At 32.0% G+C, this 20488-nt stretch overlaps 1 protein-coding gene across 1 annotated transcript in view; it reads right to left on the reverse strand.

The window, feature by feature from the left end:
* Positions 1–812: 812 nt before the first annotated feature.
* Positions 813–20488, reverse strand: part of pyr (pyramus) — a 101191-nt gene continuing 81515 nt past the window's right edge. Inside the window, exons 5-11 of the mRNA XM_075311447.1 lie at positions 16708–19927; positions 2104–2198; positions 2013–2054; positions 1707–1873; positions 1501–1558; positions 958–1068; positions 813–911 (exon numbers count right to left, since the gene is read on the reverse strand). Of these exons, the coding sequence (XP_075167562.1) occupies positions 813–911; positions 958–1068; positions 1501–1558; positions 1707–1873; positions 2013–2054; positions 2104–2198; positions 16708–19927 (3792 nt within the window). The remainder of the gene's footprint in view (positions 912–957; positions 1069–1500; positions 1559–1706; positions 1874–2012; positions 2055–2103; positions 2199–16707; positions 19928–20488) is intronic.

The raw sequence follows: 20488 nt of genomic DNA on the forward strand, positions 1-20488 counted from the left end.
TGAAAAGTGCAGGACCCACGCGTTCCGCGTATGTTCTTCGATTCCTGATTTCTTGTTGTACTCCATTCTCTGGTTCTAAAAACCATGACGCTCATCTGAGAGACCTTCTTTCGTTTGGAATTTAGACTTCATCTGGGGTATTCCAGCAGCAGGTATGAAGAGTATGCTAATCGATTCCAGAACTTATGTTTCACTTAACATCAGCAGGACTATTGCGCTTGCCTGAGAGAGCATCTGATTCCGTTTGACTTCACCTGGAGTATTCCAACAGCTAATATGAAGCGAACGGCTGTTGCCCTGATAATGTCCGAAAATGCATAAAAGCAACATAAGCCGTTGTAGATTTCTTTCTACGGCTAAAATTCCTTCAGAGGCTATAAAATCTTCATCATATTGGCCTGAACCACCTCCTCATCCTACTAATAACAATCTGCCCGGTCACCACATGCAGCAGACCAAGCGATGCAAATGAATTTGATGAGCTGCTACAGTCGTCCATAATTCTGTTCGTGATATCTTCGGAGAACGATGTCGTCACTGTGGTTATGGTGGTATTCCTACCTACCCACAGGCTCCGCTCATATTATTCGATTCCCAATCTCAAGTTTTACTGAGAAGTTTCTCTGATCGTAAGACAGCAGGATACATCTTATTCCGCTCCAAAGTTAGTTCCCTGATCCTAGGATCAGGAGAACGATCAAGCAAGTCTGAGTGTCCGTCCATCTGTTCCCGTTGGAAAATTAGCCTTCATCTCAAGTATTGCTGAGGCTGATATGAAGTGAGCGGGACCCATCGGTTCTGCGTATGTTCTTCTATTCCTTAGTGCAAATAGCAGTGAGTTCCCTGCTGCTAAGATCAGAATGTCTATCACGTTCCTGATTTCTTTCATCCCCCTTCAGAGGAATGTTGGGCTATAGTGAAGATGAAATAAAAAGAAAGAGATGGTCTGAACCAAACAAACGAGAACCAGGTCACGTCATCCAGTATATCAGACGGTGGCGATGAATCTGCTGCCGCAGTTATCCATAAATGTTCTCGGGAAATCCTCGATGAAAGATGATGTTCCCGCTGTTGATATGAATTTTTTGAACAAAGTCAAGAAATGGAGAGCCTGAAAACACATTTACTAAAGCAGCTACATATACCCTTAATGTCATATTGTATATACTGCTCTTAAATGATTTTGCCGAATAATTTCCTACAGCTACAATTTAATCCTTGGAATCCCCGGTACTCTACTTGAGATTGGCTAATGCCTGGCTTAAATCAGAGAGATGACTGAGCAGTTCAGTCATCTGATTTATATTATTGCTATATGCATACCTGACCACCGAACAATAGATCGGGGGTCCTCTATACCGCGGTGACCGTAAAAGGAAACATTTGGAGATATTTTAGCAGAGTTGATAACTCGCTTATAAGATTAAGGTCTCCTATCATAACCGTTCTGCTTACCTCTGAATAGTCCATTCCAGCTAAGTCCACTTCTTTTCAAAATACCTCCACTGTGTCTTGGATCTCAAATATTTCCCGTTTTGAATTGATGCGGTTACCCACACTTGAAGGTGAATGAATACAGGAGAATCAAAAAAACAAACTAATAGACACCAACCAGAACATTATCGAAGAATAAAAAGAAACCATCCAAACCATAGAAACGCATCATTTGTTCTACAATGGTTTCATCATTATGACCATGATCTTACTATTCATCTTCATCAGCTACCTCTTGTTTGTTGCCGTCTAAGATTTGTGGTAACTTGGGCATTAGGTTTCTGCTAACATTCATAGAAAGTAATCCCTCATTTGTTGTATTTTCACAATTAATTTCATCTTCCTCTTCAAAACAAAAAAGGCCCCCATTATTGAAATCCTTCAGGCAAAGGGTGAAAAAAATAAAGAAATTGTGAAATATAAACTGGCGTTTGTAAGGAATGCTAGAAATTCAAAGAGCAAAAATATGCCAAAGAACTTCTTAGGTTTTTTTGTTCTGTTCTTATTCTGGAAATTACAAAAGGTAATTCATTTGAATAACTACCAGTATAAAGGCTAAGCTGATTAGCAAGAAATATATCACGTTAGGGAGGAAAATTACTTCTGTACAAAAAAAAATGGTATGGGGTTAAAGAAATGAAAGAAGTCATAGAATTTTTGGTGAGGCAAGGGGAATTTTAAAAGCAAGTCTACAATTGTGAGGGCTGTCAATAGTAAACAATTGCAGAATAAAGTTTAACAAAGACAATTACTTGGTCATTCTTAATGGGATTCAATAGAATAATAGATCTTCCATAACCCAGCAAAAAAATTGGAATTAAAATGCATTGATACGATTTTTCACCACATCCGAATACAAAGAGGACATTTTCAATGCTTTTTTACCGATACTTTTTTTTTTGCTGGGATATTATGGAAAATAGGCCAGATGGTATACCAACAGATTCGAGATCATCTGGAATAACTATCTCGGCACTCCTCTCTTTTAATTTCTTATCAAAAAAAGGGAGCAGCTCTGCAGTGACCAATCAAATAAATCTCGAAAAATTCTGCTAAATAGATTATTAAAATCGATAAAATCCTATGTAGTTGGTAGAACACAAAGATGAAATTCGGTATGGGCACTTCTAGCTCTATATACTCGTATGTATCTTCGGGAGTTCCTCAGGCGAGTCATCTAGGTCCCATATTGTTTTGTCTTTTTATTCATGATTTGCCAACACTAATAAAACATTCTAATGTAAATTAATGCGATGTTCAAGAGGAACTCCTCTCAATACTATTACATTTTTGGATCTAACGAAATAGAAGCTGTATATTTCCATAAAGATCTAGGTTTACTTGTGGATCAGTGTCTGAACTTTCGTAAGCATATTCTAATGGTAACAGGATGGCTGATAAGTCCCCGGTCTAACAAAGAAAAACACATTTTTTTTTTTGTCAAAATTCGTTTTTATTATTCAACATAGTTCCCTTCAAGAGCGATACAACGATTATAACGACCTTCCAATTTTTTGATACCATTTTGGTAGTACTCCTTCGGTTTTGCCTCAAAATAGGCCTCAGTTTCGGCGATCACGTCTTCATTGCAGCCAAATTTTTTCCCTGCGAGCATCCTTTTGGGGTCTGAGAACAAGAAAAAGTCGCTGGGGCCAGATCTGGAGAATACGGTGGATGGGGAAGCAATTCGAAGCCCAATTCATGAATTTTTGCCATCGTTCTCAATGACTTGTGGCACGGTGCGTTGTCTTGGTGGAACAACACTTTTTTCTTCATATGGGGCCGTTTTGCCGCGATTTCGATCTTCAAACTCTCCAATAACGCCATATAATAGTCACTGTTGATGGTTTTTCCCTTCTCAAGATAATCGATAAAAATTAGTCCATGCGCATCCCAAAAAACAGAGGCCATTACTTTGCCAGCGGACTTTTGAGTCCTTCCACACTTCGGAGACGGTTTACCGATCGCTGTCCACTCAGCCGACTGTCGATTGGAATCAGGAGTGTAGTGATGGAGCTATGTTTCATCCATTGTCACATATCGACGGAAAAACTCGGGTGTATTACGAGTTAACAGCTGCAAACACCGCTCAGTATCATGAACACGTTGTTGATTTTGTTCAAATGTGAGCTCGCGCGGCACCCATTTTGCACAGAGCTTCTTTCTGCATATCCAAATATTGATGAATGATATGACCAACACGTTCCTTTGATATCTTTAAGGCCTCTGCTATCTCGATCAACTTCATTTTACGGTCATTCAAAATCATTTTGTGAATTTTTTGATGTTTTCGTCGGTAACCACCTCTTTCGGGCATCCACTGCGTTCACCGTCCTCCGTGCTCATTTCACCACGCTTGAATTTTGCATACCAATCAATTATTGTTGATTTCCCTGGGGCAGAGTCCGAAAATTCATTATCAAGCCAAGTTTTTGCGTCCACCGTATTTTTTCCCTTCAGAAAACAGTATTTTATCAAAACACGAAATTCCTTTTTTTCCATTTTTTTCACAATAACAAAAGTTGTTTCACAAAAGACGCTCTATCTCACAAACTGATTGACCTACTGACGTCAAATTTTGGCACGAATCATTTGAAGGTTGGTACTATATAGAAATAATATGCATTTAATACTAGCGACGCCATCTATGTGTCAGACCGGGGACTTATCAGCCAACCTGTTATAATCCTTGATGCACTGGTGATTTTGTAAAATCTTCCTCTGCTAATTGGAGGAACTTCAATTTTCTATATACAGAAATAATATTTTGACAAAATTTTCTATACACCGAAAAAAACTGAACTGTTTTATAGGAAGAATGAACTATCTCGCACGAAAAATTGAACTAAATTTTACTCCACATTTTGAGATTTTCGCAAAACGTTGTTAAAACCAGGAAATTTTAATGCCCCGTTGTACTATTTAACTGCAGTTCACGAAATTACATCATCTCATAGAAGAAAAAATTAACTAAAAGTTAAGAAGAAAATCATTGGCGCTAAATCATGGCCACTTTAACCATACAGTAGTTCATTCTTACTATTTTTGGGAATCGTACGAACATCTTCTTTTGCTTTAGTTCATATTGAACTTATGTGTTCGGTCATTGAACTCTATACTCACGTTTAGTTCATAAAATTTTTGAGACTTACTTAAAGACAGTAAGATTTCATTAAGCTGTGGAAAATTTAAATAATTTTTTCCAATAATTTTTTTCCAATAAAAATAAGTTAAATTTAGCGTTAGTTTAACTACGGAAATTTTTTTCCGTGTAGAAATAAAAGTTTGACAAACTTTTCTACAGAAATAAAATTTGACAAAATTGTCTAAAGAACTAAAATTTTGACAAATTTTTCTATAGAATTAAAATATTGACAAAATTTTCTATAGAAACAAAATGTTGACACAATTTGCCACAAAAATAAAATTTTGACAAAATTTTCTATAGAAATAAAATTTTGACAAAATTTTCTATAGAAATAAAATTTTGACAAAATTTTCTAGAGAAATAAAATTTTGACAAAATTTTCTATAGAAATAAAATTGTTACAAAATTTTCTATAGAAATAAAATGTTGCCGAATTTTCTATAGAAATAAAATTTTGACAATATTTTGTATAGAAATAAAAATCTTGACAAAATTTTCTATAGAAATAAAATTTTGACAAAATTTTCTATAGAAATAAAATTTTGAAAAAAATGTTTGTACAAATTTATTTCGGCAAAGGCCGACTATCTTACACCTCTTTTCGGAAGGTTCAAGTGTAGTTCAATTTGGGTTTAGTGAACTGCCTGAATTTATTCTGATAATTGGTTGATAGTTTTGCTGCAAGTAGAGGATGCTGATGAGGAATGTGGTAATTCCGATACGTGCGACCATCCAACCATTTTGCAGTCCATAGGGCTTTGCCCAAATAAATTTGACAAACATTCTTTTCCTCTGTTGGTTAAGCTACACTTGTAGTTTAGTCAATGCATGGTTTTAAGCTGAGATCAAAACAAACAACAACAGAAATAAAATTAAAAAAAAATCAATAGAAATAAAATTGAGACAAAATCTTCTATAGAAATAAAATTATAGAATAGAATAAAATGTTATCAAAATTTTGTATAGAAATAAAGTTTTAACAAAATTTTCAATAAAAATAAAATTTTGACAAAATTTTCTACAGAAATAACATTTTGAAAATTTTGTATAGAAATAAAATCTTTATAGCTTTGAAATTTTTACAACATTTTGTAAAGAAGGAAAATTTTTATAGATATAAAATTTTTACAATATTTTGTATAAACAATAAAATTTTGTATAGAAATAAAATTTTTACAAAATTTGTATATAAATATAATTTTTATAAAATTTTCTATTGAAACAAAATTTTGACAAAATTTTGTATAGAAATAATATTTTGACAAAATTTTCTATAGAAATAAAATTTTGACAAAATTTTATTTAGAAATAAAATTTTGACAAAATTTTCTATAGAAATAAAATTTTGACAAAATTTTCTTTAAAAATAAAATGTTGACAAAATTTTCTATTGAAATAAAATTTTGACAAAATTTTAAATTGACAAAATGTCAATATTTTATTGCTATAGTTAAATTTGTCAAAATTTTATTTCTTTAGACAATTTTTACAAAATTTATTTTTGTCGAAAATTTTGTAAAATTTTAGTTCTGTACAAAATTTTACAGAAGTGAGCCACACTTGAACCTTCTGCAAAAAAATGTTTAAACGAATATTGGCAATAATTGTCTAAAGAAATAAAATTTTGACAAAATTTCCCATAGAAATAAAATTTTCACAAAATTTTCTACAGAAATAAAATTTTTACAACATTTTGTATAGAAATAAAATTTTGACAAAACTTCCTATAGAAATAAAATGTTGACAAAATTTTCTATAAATTTTGTCAAAAAATTCTATACAATTTTGACAAAATTTTCTATAAAACTAAATTTTGACAAAATTTTGTATAGAAATAAAATTTTGACAAAATTTTGTATAGAAATAAAATTTTGACAAAATTTTCTATAGCAATAAAATATTGAAAAAAATTTCTACAGAAATAAAATTGTACAAAATTTTCTACAAAAATAAATTTTGACAAAATTGTCTAAAGAAATAAAATTTTTACAATTTTTTCTATAGAAATAAATTGTTGACACAATTTGCTATAAAAATAAAATTTTGACAAAATTTTCTATAGAAATAATTAATGTTGACAAAATTTTTTATAGAAATGAAATTTTGAGAAAAAATATTCTATAGAAATTAAATTTTGACAAACATTTTCTATAGAAATGAAATTTTGACAAAAAATTTCTATGGAAAAGAAATTTTGACAAAAGTTTTCTATAGAAATAAAATTTTGGCTAACTTCAAAATAAAGTTTTTTTGTTTTAAATTTGGTAGATTTTTGGTAAAATGTTCTTCAAATTTTGGTAGATTATTTTTGGCACGAGTGACAACCCTGATGTGGTAACCACCGCAAATTTCTAAATGAATTTTGAAATTCTAAAGCCCATTAGCGAAATAAAAAATACATTTAAATAAATTTTCGCCTAGCGTCTGTCGCCATGGTTCTGTGTACACTCTGATGTGTCCCAAAATGTAAATTGCTATAAACTTAAATTTTTTTCAACGAATTAAGATAATAATATCTTCTTTTAAAAGGTGTGAATTATTACTAAACATTTTCACCAAAATTAAAAAGAAACAAAACTTATATGAATTCTTTTCTCGGCGCGATTTAATTCACAAGAAAAACAAAAAACCAAAATCACAATCACAATATCAACGAATATAAATTCCAGGAATTTAGATTTCTTTCAAGAAAAAAACAAAAACACACAGATTCCTCAGAAGAAGAAGAAGAAGAAGAAAGTGTATTAGTAGAGCTAATAACGTTTATCTTTAATAAAGTCTCATACATATCGAAATTAATAAAATTTATGGGGGAACAAACATTGATAACTGGGCGCCGAAAAGCAAACATAAACTGATTGTGCCGGTATTTTAAATATTTTCTTTTTACTGAAAGATTTCTCGTTTTTTGTTAGAACACAAAAACACCTGTAGCCCACAAGGGGGTGAGGGGTGGGCGGCTATTCCGTGTAGTATGAAGCGTGATGACGGAGGTCATTGATTTGCCTTTTAATGCAATTCATTTCATCGATAATTCAGCAAAAGAATTTATGATGGAACTTCTTGGCACACATTAAGTATGTTCATGATAAAGAAACTCAACCAACAACCAAATTAATTCGTGATTGCTTGAATGTAGGCCAATTGTTTGGAAATTGATCGAAGAATCTAGAAATTTGAGATAATCATTTTTGTAGAGGACTCTTGATCCCCAAAATCCTGAAATTCTTCGGTGTTAGATTAACGAAAATTCCGTGTTTATAGAGTAGAATAAATCCATGTTTCGATTAAAGTTGGACACAGATTATACACTCCTCTCGGGTGTCGGTTCGAATAGGTGTAATGACAGTTCGTTAGCTCACTATTCAGTCCATTGGGATACCAAGCGGTGTAAAATTTTCTCAAAATTTTATTTCTATAAAAAATTTAGTCAAAATTTCTTTTCTGTAGAAAACTTTGTCAAAATCTCTTTCCTATAAAAAATTTTGTCAAAATTTTATTTCCGTAGGAAATTTTGTCAAAAATTTATTTCTATAAAAAAGTTTATCAAAATTTCATCTCTACAGACAATTTTGTCAAAATTTCTTTTCTATAAATAATTTTGTCACAATTTCCTTTTTATAGAAAGTTTCGTCAAAATTTTTTTCTATAGAAAATGTTGTCAAAATTTTATTTCTATAAAAAATTTTGTCAAAATGTTCTTTCTATAGAAAATTTTATAAAAAGGTTATTTAAAGCAAGTATAAAGCAAGTTTTGTCAAATTTTATTTCTATAGAAAATTTTGTCAATATTTTATTTCTATAGAAAATTTTCTCAAAATTTTATTTCTATAAAAAATTTTGTCAAAATTTCAGTTCTATAGAAAATTCTGTTAATTTTTTTTCTATAAACAATGTTACCAAGATTTTATTTCTACGAGTATAGAAAATTTGATCAAAATTTTATTTTATAGCAAATTTTGTAAACATTTTATTTCTATAGAAAATTTTGTCAAAATTTTATTTCCAAACTATTTTTGCCAAAATTTTATTTCCAAACAATTTTTTGCCAAAATTTTATTTCTATAGAAAATTTTGTCAACATTTTATTTCTATAGAAAATTTTATCAAAGTTTGATTTTTATACAAAATTTTGTCAAAATTTTGTTTCTATAAAAACTTTGTCAAAATTTTACTTCTATAAAAAATTTTGAAAATTTTTATTTCTATAGAAACGTTTCTTAAAATTTTATTTCTAAAACAAGTTTTGACAAAATTTCTTTTCTATAGAAAATTTTGTCAAAATTTTACTTCTATAGAAAATTTTGCAAAATTTTATTTCTATAGAAAATTTTGCAAAATTTCATTTCTACAAGAAATAACATTTTGGCAAAATTTTCTATAGAAAAGAAATTTTGAGAAAAAAAATCTACAGGAATAAAATTTTGACAAAATTTTCTATAGAAATAAAATTTGTTCATAATTTCTTTTGTATAGAAATCTTTGTCAAAATTTTATTCCTGTACATGTTTTTTCAAAATTTCTTTTCTATAGAAAATTTTATCAAAATTTTATTTCTATAGAAAATTTTATCAAAGATTGATTTTTATACAAAATTTTGTCAAAATTTTGTTTCTATAGAAAACTTTGTCAAAATTTTATTTCTACAGAAACTTTTCTTAAAATTTTATTTCTAAAGCAAGTTTTTTCAAAATTTCTTTTCTATAGAAAATTTTATTTCTATAGAAAATTTTGCAAAATTTTATTTCTATAAGAAATAACATTTTGGCAAAATTTTATATAGACAAGAAATTTTGAGAAAAAAAATCTACAGGAATAAAATTTTGACAAAATTTTCTATAGAAACAAAATTTGTTCAAAATTTCTTTTGTATAGAAATGTTTGTCAAAATTTTATTCCTGTAGATTTGTTTTTCAAAATTCCTTTTCTATAGAAAATTTTGTCAAAATTTCTTTTCTATAAAAAATTTTGTCAACATTTTATTTCCGTAGGAATATTTGTCAACATTTTATTTCTATAACAAATTTTCTCAAAATATCTTTTCTATAGAAAATGTAGTCAAAATTTTATTTCTATAAAAGATTTTATCAAAGTTTTATTTCCACAGAAAATTTTGTCAAAATTCCTTTCTATAAATAATTTTGTCACAATTTTATTTTTATAGAAAGTTTTGTCAAAATTTTATTTCTATAGAAAATGTTGTCAAAATTTTATTTCTTTAAAAAAATTTGTCAACACGTTCTTTCTATAGAAAATTTTATCAAAATGTTATTTCTAAAGTAAGTTTTGTCAAATTTTACTTCTACAGAAAATTTTGTCAACATTTTATTTCTATAGAAAATTTTGTCAAAATTTTGTTTCCATCGAAAATTTTGTCCAAATTTTATTGCTATAAAAAATTTTGCAAGTATTTTTTTCTATAGAAAATTTTGTCAAAATTTTATTTCTATAGAAATTTTGTCAAAATTTTAAGTCTATCGAAAATTTTGTTAATTTTTTTTTTTCTAAACACAATGTTATCAAAATTTTATTTCTATAGAAAATTTTGTCAAAATTTTATTTTCAAAGAAAATTTTGCCCAATTTTTATTTCTATAGAAAATTTAGTAAAAATTTTATTTCAATAAACAATTTAGTCAAAATTTTGTTTCCGTAGACAATTTTGTTCATTTTTTTTATATAGAAAATTTTCTCAAAATTTTATTTCTATAAAAAAATTTGTCAAAATTTCAGTTCTATAGAAAATTTTGGTAAATTTTTGTTCTATAAACAATGTTATCAAAATTTTGTAAAAATTTTATTTCTATAGAAAATTTTCTCAAAATTTTATGTCTATAGAAAATTTTCTCAAAAACTTTTTTTTCCAAACAAACTTTTGCCAAAAAATTTTGTCAAAATTTTATTTCTATAGAAAATTTTTTTCTATAGAAAATTTTGTCACAATTTTATTTCGTGTTTGTTGTTTTGATCTCTGCTTTAAACCCATTGTGTTGACTAAACTACAAGAGTAGCTTAACCAACAGAGGAAAATAATGTTTGTCAAATTTATTTGGGCAAAGCCCTATAGACTGCAAGATGGTTGGATAAGCTACTCTTCTAGTTTAGTCAACGCAATGGTTTTAAAGCTGAGATCAAAACAACAAATATGATTAAAGTACAAACCAACAATAAAAACAAAAACAAGTTTTTATAGAAACAAAAAACGAAAATTTTGTTTCTATAAAAACTTTGTCAAAATTTCTTTTCTGTAGAAAATTTTGTTTTTATTGAAACTTTTAACAAAATTTTCTATAGAAAATTTTGTCAAAATTTTATTTCTATAGAAAATTTTGTCAAAATTTTATTTCTATAGAAAATTTTGTCAAAATTTTATATCTATAGAAAATGTTGTCAAGATTTCTTTTGTATAGAAATTTTTGTCAAAATTTTATTTCAGTAGAAAATTTTGTCAAAATTTCTTTTCTATAGAAAATTTTGTCAATATTTGATTTCTATAGAAAAATTTTTCAAAATTGTATTTCTATACAACATTTGATTTCTATAGAAAATTATGTCGACATTTTTTTATACCCTGCGCCACACTGTGAAACAGGGTATTATAAGTTAGTATTGGGAGCCACCGTGGTGCAATGGTTAGCATGCCCGCCTTGCATACACAAGGTCGTGGGTTCGATTCCTGCTACGACCGAACACCAAAAAGTTTTTCAGCGGTGGATTATCCCACCTCAGTAATGATGGTGACATTTCTGAGGTTTTCAAAGCTTCTCTAAGTGGTTTCACTGGAATGTGGAACGCCGTTCGGACTCGGCTATAAAAAGGAGGTCCCTTGTCATTGAGCTTAACATGGAATCGGGCAGCACTCAGTGATAAGAGAGAAGTTCACCACTGTGGTATCACAATGGACTGAATAGTCTAAGTGAGCCTGATACATCGGGCTGCCACATAACCTAACCTAACCTAAGTTAGTGCATATGTTTGTAACACCCAGAAGGAGACGAGATAGACACATGGTGTCTTTGGCAATAATGCTCAGCGTGGGTCCCTGAGTCGTCAAAATGTCCGTCTGTCCGTCCGTCCGTCCGTCCATCTGTCTGTGAACACATTTTTGTGATCAAAGTCTAGGTCGCAATTTAAGTCCAATCGCCTTCAAATTTGGCACATGTTCCTAATTTGGGTCAGAATAGAACCCTATTGATTTTGGAAAAAATCGGTTCAATTTAGATATAGCTCCCATATATATCTTTCGCCCGATATGGACTAATATAGACCCAGCAGTCAGAGTTTTGGCCGAATTTGGTTGAAATTTTGCACTAGGAGTACAATTAGTAGTGTGGTCAAGTGTGCCAAATTTTATTGAAATCGGTTCAGATTTAGATATAGCTCCCATATATATCTTTCGACCGATTTGGACTTATATGACCACAGAGGCCAATTTTTAACTCCGATTTAGTTGAAATTTTGCACAGGGAATAGAATTAGCATTGTTGCTATGCGTGCCAAATTTGGTTGAAATCGGTTCAGATTTAGATATAGCTCCCATATATAGCTTTCGCCCGATTTACACTCATATGACCACAGAGGCCAATTTTTTGCTCCGATTTAGTTGAAATTTTGCACAGGGAGTAGAATTACCATTGTAGCTATGTGTACCAAATTTGATTGAAATCGGTTCAGATTTTAATATACCTCCCTTATATATGAGCATGTCCGTCCGTCCGTCCGTCCGTCTGTTGAAATCACGCTAACTTCCGAACGAAACAAGCTATCGACTTGAAACTTGGCACAAGTAGTTGTTATCGATGTAGGTCGGATGGTATTGAAAATGGAAAATATCGGTCCACTTTTACGTATAGCCCCCATATAAAGGGACCCTCAGATTTGGCTTGTGGAGCTTCTAACAGAAGCATATTTCATCCGATCCGGCTGAAATTTGGTATATGGTGTTGGTATATGGTCTCTAACAACCATGCAAAAATTGGTCCACATCGGTCCATAATTATATATAGACCCCATATAAACCGATCTCCAGATTTGGTTTGCGAAGCCTCAAAGAGAAGCAAATTGCATCCAATCCGGTTGTAATTTGGAACATGGTGTTAGTATATGATCTTTAACAACCGTGCCAGAATTGGTCCATATCGGTCCATAATTATATATAGCCCCCATATAAAACGTTCTCCAGATTTGATCTCCGGGGCCTCTTGGAGGAGCAAAATTCATCCGATCCGGTTCAAATTAGGAACGTGGTGTTAGTATATGGTCTCTAACAACCATACCAAGATTGGTCCAATCACACAAAAATTGGTCCATATCGGTTCATAATCATGGTTGCCACTAGAGCCAAAAATAATCTACCAAAATTTTATTTCTATAGAAAATTTTGTCAAAATTTTATTTCTAGATAAAATTTTGTTAAATTTTTATTAAAATTTTCATCACTGTCAAAATTTTATTTCTATAGAAAATTTTGTCAAAATTTTATTTCTATAGACAATTTTGTTCAAATTTTATTCGGTTCATAATCATGGTTGCCACTCGAGCCAAACATAATCTACCAAGATTTTATTTCTATAGAAAATTTTGTCAAAAGTTTATTTCTATAGAAAATTTTGTTAAAATTTTATTTCCGTAGAAAATTTTGTCAAAATTTTCTTTCTATAGCAAATTTTGTCAAAATTTTTATTTCTATAGAAAATTTTGTGAAAATGTTATTTCTATAGAAAATTTTGTTAAAATTTTATTTCTGTAGAAAATTTTGTCAAAATTTTATGTCTACTTTGTCAAACTGAATTATAACGTATTGGATCGATCTTTTTTGATTTAATATATACCACGTATGGACTTACATACAATTTAGAAGATGGTGTTAGGAAGTTTTAAGATACCTTGCCATCGGCAAGCGTTACCGCAACTTAAGTAATTCGATTCTGTATGGCAGTGTTTAGAAGAAGTTTCTACGCAATCCATGATGGAGGGTACATAAGCTTCGGCCTGGCCGAACTTACGGCCGTATATACTTGTTTTTTTACTAAAATTGTGTTCCACCCTAGTGCATTAGCCAACTTAAATTTTAAGTCTATAGATTTTGTAAAAGTCTATCAAATTCTGTCCAAATCGAGTGATATTTAAATGTGTGTATTTGGGACAAACCTTTATATATAGCACCCAACACATTTGACGGATGTGATATGGTATCGAAAATTTAGATCTACAAAGTGGTGCAGGGTATAATATAGTCGGCCCCGCCCGACTTTAGACTTTCCTTACTTGTTTTTCTATGGAAAATTTTGTCAAAATTTTATTTTTATAGAAAATTTTGTCCAAACTTTATTTCTATGGAAAATTTTGTCAATATGTTATTTCTATAGAAAATGTTGTCAAAATTTCTTTTGTATAGAAAATTTTGTCAAATTTTCTTTTCGTTTTGTTATTGTTGGTTTTTGTTCTTTAATCATTCTTGTTGTTTTTTTGATTTCAGCTTAAAACCATGCATTGACTAAACTACAAGTGTAGCTTAACCAACAGAGGAAAAGAATGTTTGTCAAATTTATTTGGGTAAAGCCCTATAGACTGCAAGATGGTTGGATGGGCGCACGTTTCGGAATTACCACATTCCTCATCAGCATCCTCTACTTACTGCAAAACTATCAACCAATTATCCGAATAAATTCAGGCAGTTCATTAAACCCAACACTAAACCACACTTGAACCCTCCGAAAAAAGGCTATACATTGATAGCCGGCTTATGCCGAAATAAATTCAAAACAAACATATCTCTTTTCCTATGCCACTGTCAAATCATCGATTTGAATTCAGTTGGCTGGGTTTATTTTGAGCGTGCTTCCTCTTCTTTTGCCATTCTTTTTGTTTTGTTATTGTTGGTTTTGTTCTTTAAGCATTGTTGTTGTTTTTTATTACAGCTTAAAACCATACATTGACTAAACTACAAGTGCAGCTTAACCAACAGAGGAAAAGAATGTTTGTCAAATTTATTTGGGCAAAGCCCTATAGACTGCAAGATGGTTGGATGGACGCACGTTTCGGAATTACCACATTCCTCATCAGCATCCTCTACTTGCAGCAAAACTATCAACCAATTATCAGAATAAATTCAGGCAGTTCATTAAACCCAACAATAAACCACACTTGAACCCTCCGAAAAAAGGTTTTACAATGATAGCCGGCTGTTGCCGAAATAAATTCGTACAAACAAGCACGCTCAAAATAAAACCCAGCCAACTTCATTCAAATCGATGGTGGCAAAGGAAAAGAGAGATGTTTGTACGAATTTATTTCGGCAAAAGCCGGATATCATTGTAAAACCTTTTTTCGGAGGGTTCAAGTGTGGTTTATTGTTGGGTTTAACGAACTGCCTGAATTTATTCTGATAATTGGTTGATAGTTTTGCTGCAAGTAGAGGATGCTGATGAGGAATGTGGTAATTCCGAAACGTGCGTCCATCCAACCATTTTGCAGTCTATAGGGCTTTGCCCAAATAAACTTGGCACAAGTAGTTGTTATTGATGTAGGTCGGACGGTATTGCAAATGGACCATATCGGTCCACTTTTACGTATAGCCCCCATATAAACGGACGCCCAAATTTGGCTTGCGAGGCCTCTAAGAGAAGCAAATTTCATCCGATCCGGCTGAAATTTGGTACATGGTGTTAGTATATGGTCTCTAACAACCATGCAAAAATTGGTCCTCATCGGTCCATAATTATATATAGCCCCCATATAAACCGTCCCCCGATTTGGCTTGCTGAGCCTCTAAGAGAAACAATTTTCATCCGATCCATCTGAAATTTGGTACATGGTGTTAGCATATGGTCTCTAACAACCATGCAAAAATTGGTCCATAACGGTCCATAATTATATATAGCCCCCATATAAACCGATCCCCCGATTTGGCTTGCGGAGCCTCTAAGAGAAGCAAATTTCATCCGATCCGGCTGAAATTTGGTACATGGTGTTAGTATATGGTCTCCAACAACCATGCAAAAATTTGTCCACATCGGTCCATAATTATATATAGCCCCCATATAAACCGATCCCCCGATTTGGCTTGCAGAGCCTCTAAGAGAAACAATTTTCATCTGATCCGGCTGAAATTTGGTACATGGTGTTAGTATATGGTCTCTAACAACCATGCAAAAATTGGTCCATATCGGTCCATAATTATATATAGCCCCATATAAACCGATCACCAGATTTGACCTCCGGAGCCTCTTGGAAGACCAAAATTCATCTGATTCAGTTGAAATTTGGTACTTGATGTTAATATATGGCCTTAAACACTCATGCAAAAATTGGTCGATATCGGTCCATAATTATATATTGGTCCTTTATAAACCGATCCCCAGATTTGACCTCCGGAGCACCTTGGAAGAGCAAAATTCTTCCCCTTCGGTTGAAATATGGTACGTGATGTTAGTATAGGGTATCCAATAACCATGCAGGAATTGGTTCCTATCAGTCTATAATTATATATAGCTCCCATATAAACCGATCCCCAGATTTGACCTCCGGTGCCTTTTGGAGAAGCAAAATTCATTCGATCTGGTTGAAATTTGGTACGTGGTGGTAGTATATGATATTTAACAACCATGTGGGTTGAAATTTGTGGATGGCAGTCTTTCGTAGAAGTTTCTACGCAATCCATGGTGGAGGGTACATAAGATTCGGCCTGGTCGAACTTACGGCCGTATATACTTGTTTTTCTATAGAAAATTTTGTAAAAATTTTATTTCTATAGAAAATTTAGTCCAAACTTTATTTCTTTGGAAAATTTTGTCAAAATTTTATTTCTATAAAAAAATTTTGTCAAAATTTTATTTCTATAGAACATTTTGTAAAAATTTTATTTCTATAGGAAATTTTGTCAAAATGTTGTATCCATAGAAAATTTTGTAAATTTTTTGTTTTATTGAGTTGAGCCGAAAATAAAATCTATTTTTATTTCCCTATGATATTTTTGTTAACGAAATTCTGAGTTCCTTAGTAAATCCACGATATTTCTCATACAAACCTTTTTGTTTCTATTTTGTCCAGCGTATACCCGATTACCAATAAATTGAACTACAGATCTGTATTGTACTATAATTTTTTCATATTTATTTTCATTTCGTATGAATTTTTCATATTTTTTATGTAAGACATTATCGATAACATCATGATAATCATCATAATAAGCAGTATTCTTTTTCTGTTTCATATTGACATGATTAATATCAATTGCATCATCTTGATTAACATTTTTGCCTTGATTATAAATATAATGAACATTAATAAGATTAATATTATTATTATTATTATTATCATCATCGATATTATTTTTATTAATATTACGATAGAATTTATTATCGATAACTGTTCGATGCTGTTGTTGTTGAGGCTGTAATAACATTAACAGAAGCTGTCTACTTAATTGTTTTTGGCCTATAGAAAACCTTGTTGGCGTTGCTGTTGTTGTTGTTGGTAAAATTGAGGCTGAAGCAATAGATGCAAAAAATTTATTTGCATTAGCATTAGCATAACTAGAAGCTGTAATAATATCGATTTTATTTTTCTTGCTAAATGTCTTTATAGGGTTCATAACATCAATGTCTTCAATATTATTGGTATTTAAAATGTTATTAAATTGTTTAAGATTTTTATCATCATCATCATGGCTAATAATATTAATATTTCTATTAGTTGCTTTTATATCTAAAGATGACAGTGGCCAATGAGAGAAAAATGAAGATGAAGGAGAAGGTGATTTTTTATCATTTATCGTTATATGCTTCTGTTTAATAGGATGACTATTACCAAGGCTTAGGCTTTTATTGTAATTATTTTTAGATTTTTCAGTTGCCTTAAATATTTGTAGATTGTTATCGTTATTCTTTGTTTTTAGAATATGGATTTCGTTTAAATTAGTTTTTTTACAATTACATCTAGAGTCGTTACTTATTCGATTACGATAAATTAGCTTTAAGCGATTTACCAACAAATGCTGCCTATGCTGCTGCTGCCGCTGCTGTTGCTGGTTGTGAAAATTATTGTCTTCTCTTCTAGGTTTACTACTATTATCTAAAAGTCTATTGGAATTGTTGTTGTTGTTATTGTTAGCAATAACCATCACCCAAGGTTTAAGGGGGCCCTTCGTGTTACTTTCGTTTTTGTCTTTATTGTTTACATAGTCTTCGTGACCATCATTGTCGTCGTAGTCGTCGTTATCGTCGTCGTCGTCATCATCTCTGCTATTTTTTTCATAGTGAGAGATGTCATATTTTCTACTCTCTTGTTTACTCTCTTCATCACTTGGTTGATCAGCGACTTTACCATTATGAAAAGCCGTTAAGGATTTTTTACTAACGCCATCATTTGGATGAAAATGAAGGCTTTGACTTTGTTGACTAGTGTTTACATGATTAATAATTAAACTAAGATCTCTTTTAAGGCGCCCACCACGGGTGTTGGATGCCTGGGAATGTTGACGAAATTCTTTATGAGAAGCGAATAAGGGTGTGATTGTTGTTGCGGGTTTTTGAAAATCAGTCATAATATTTAAATAGTGTTGTTGTTGTTGTTGTTGCTGCTGCTGTTTTTGTTGATTATAGCTATTATCTAACGACGACAAATTGTAGTTTTTTGGCAAGGCAGGTATTGTTGCATTAACATTTATATTCGTTTGGAAGTTTTCTTTCGAATCTTCTTCAATATCTTCTAAATTATGGCTATGACTATGACTATGGCTATAACTATGACTATGAATATTACTAGGAGAAGGACTATGGCTATGCTTTCGTTGGCGATTGCTAAGACTATGGCTGCTACTACTACTACGGCTACGACTCCGACTACGGCTGTGGCTCCGGCTGTTGCTATTTAAGTTGCTTTCCTTAGGGGAACTATTTGAGTATTGAAGGTTTTGTGGCTGTACAATATGTTCAGGTGTTGCTGGTATAGCTGGTATAGCTGTGGCATTGTGGTGGTGGTCTATGGTAGGAATCACCACCCCCCATGGGCTATTTGATTTTTGTTGATAATAGCTATGCTCGTGATGGCGATGATGATGGTGATATTTTCTAGTTTCTAATTGTGAAACATCATCATATAATAACCCTTGATTTTTTTCCAAAGATTTTTGGGCCACCAATTGCATATCCATAGATTTTTGATTTTTCTCAGATCTCGATGATCCCGTGTTAACAACCTCTTCACTTTCATCACCCTCTCCAGATCCTTGATTCTTTCGACGGCCTTTTTTTCTACGACCAGCTGCTAACATGGCCACAATATTAAGAGCTGAAGGAGCCAAAGATACAGTGGCTGCCAAGGATGTAGCCGATACTAGGGATGAGGCCGATGATGAACTACTGCCAGCACTGGCCAAGGGAGGCTGAGATGATGGTGGGGGAGTTGTATTTGATTCGGAACTATTGGGCGGCAGGTGGTGGGGTTGTTGATGGTGATGGTGATGTGACTCGATTTGTTTGCGTTTTCTTTGGTTATGTAGACGCCTTTTTCTTACGTGCTCTTCTCTTTGAAATTTTCGCCTTCTTCGCTCTTCCCCAGCCTTGCGAGTCGGCTGAGGTCGTATCAAGTTTTTTGGCTGTGGTAAAGAGGAACCTCCTGCCGCCGCCTCTAAGTTTCCCAGAGGCCCTGCTAATTTATTATTATTATTATGACTATGGTGAGGGTGGTGCTGATGGTGATGATTGTGGTGATAATGATGTTTACGTTTACGTGCTCCTCCATGATTTGAATTTCCCTCCTCCTCCTCGGGCCATATATCCAAATCTCCCAAATGTCTAAAGAGTTTAGGTTTTTTAGCCAAAGGTTCTCCCAAATAATTTGGCAAATCCCCCATTCCCAATTTTTCTTCTCTCTCATTTTCTAGGGCATCTCTTCTAATACTTTTTAGATCATCATCATCTTCGTCATGACCATCATTTTTATTTCCAATTCTATGGGATCTTGTAGGAAATATTTGTGATTCCATTAAGGTCTTGGGTGATGGTGGTAGTGATGGTGCCTCTGTTGTTGTTGTTGTGGTGGTGGTGCTAGTGGAGCTAGTAGTGCTAGTTGTAAACATATCTCGGTCAAAATGCTCAGCAGCAATTTTCACAAATAGAAAGCAAGCTCTTCTCATACTTTGGGCTCGTTTCAAGTGTCTCGGACCCACAGGCTTAAAGCTGCGTGTAAATCCCACACGCCATGTGGGATTATAGGCATTGGCATAGAGAAAATATCCATGATCCAAAGATTCGATGAAATGGCAATCGGGATTCAAATGTTTCTAAAGAGAAAGAAAGAAATGTCCAAAAAAAGAGAAGAGATAAAATAAATTAGGTTAGAAAAGTAAGAGAATGTGTGAGAAAGAAAGATCGATCTGTTAAATTTCAAGAAAAGCTCTCAAGCAGCAATAAAAAAAGAGGGAGAGAGAGTTTGAAGAAGAGTTTTCTTAACTTACTTCTAGAGAGTACTAAGGAGTAAATCTTATAATCTGGCAATTCATTTTAAAATAGATCATGTCGATTAAAAATAAATCGATTACTTATTGATAATCGATTCCTAGATTGGAAATTGGGGAGCCAAATGGGCAATCTCCAAAGCAACGGTAAAAATGAGATATGTTTCATAAGAGTTTCCTTCAACTGAGGGTAACGACTCAAGCAACGATCAAAGAGAGAGATATTTTAGAAGAGTTTCTTTAAATTACTCCAAGAAAGAGAAAATGAGTAAAGAGAATATCTTTCTTATACTCTGAGAAATTACTTTAAAACATATTATCTCAATTAAAGAGAAATCGATTAATCGATTTTAGATTGGAAATGAGAGAGTTTAAATAAAAATGTAT

This window comes from Haematobia irritans, chromosome 5 (assembly GCF_050003625.1).
Source record: "Haematobia irritans isolate KBUSLIRL chromosome 5, ASM5000362v1, whole genome shotgun sequence".
NCBI classification, from domain to species: Eukaryota; Metazoa; Arthropoda; class Insecta; order Diptera; family Muscidae; genus Haematobia; species Haematobia irritans.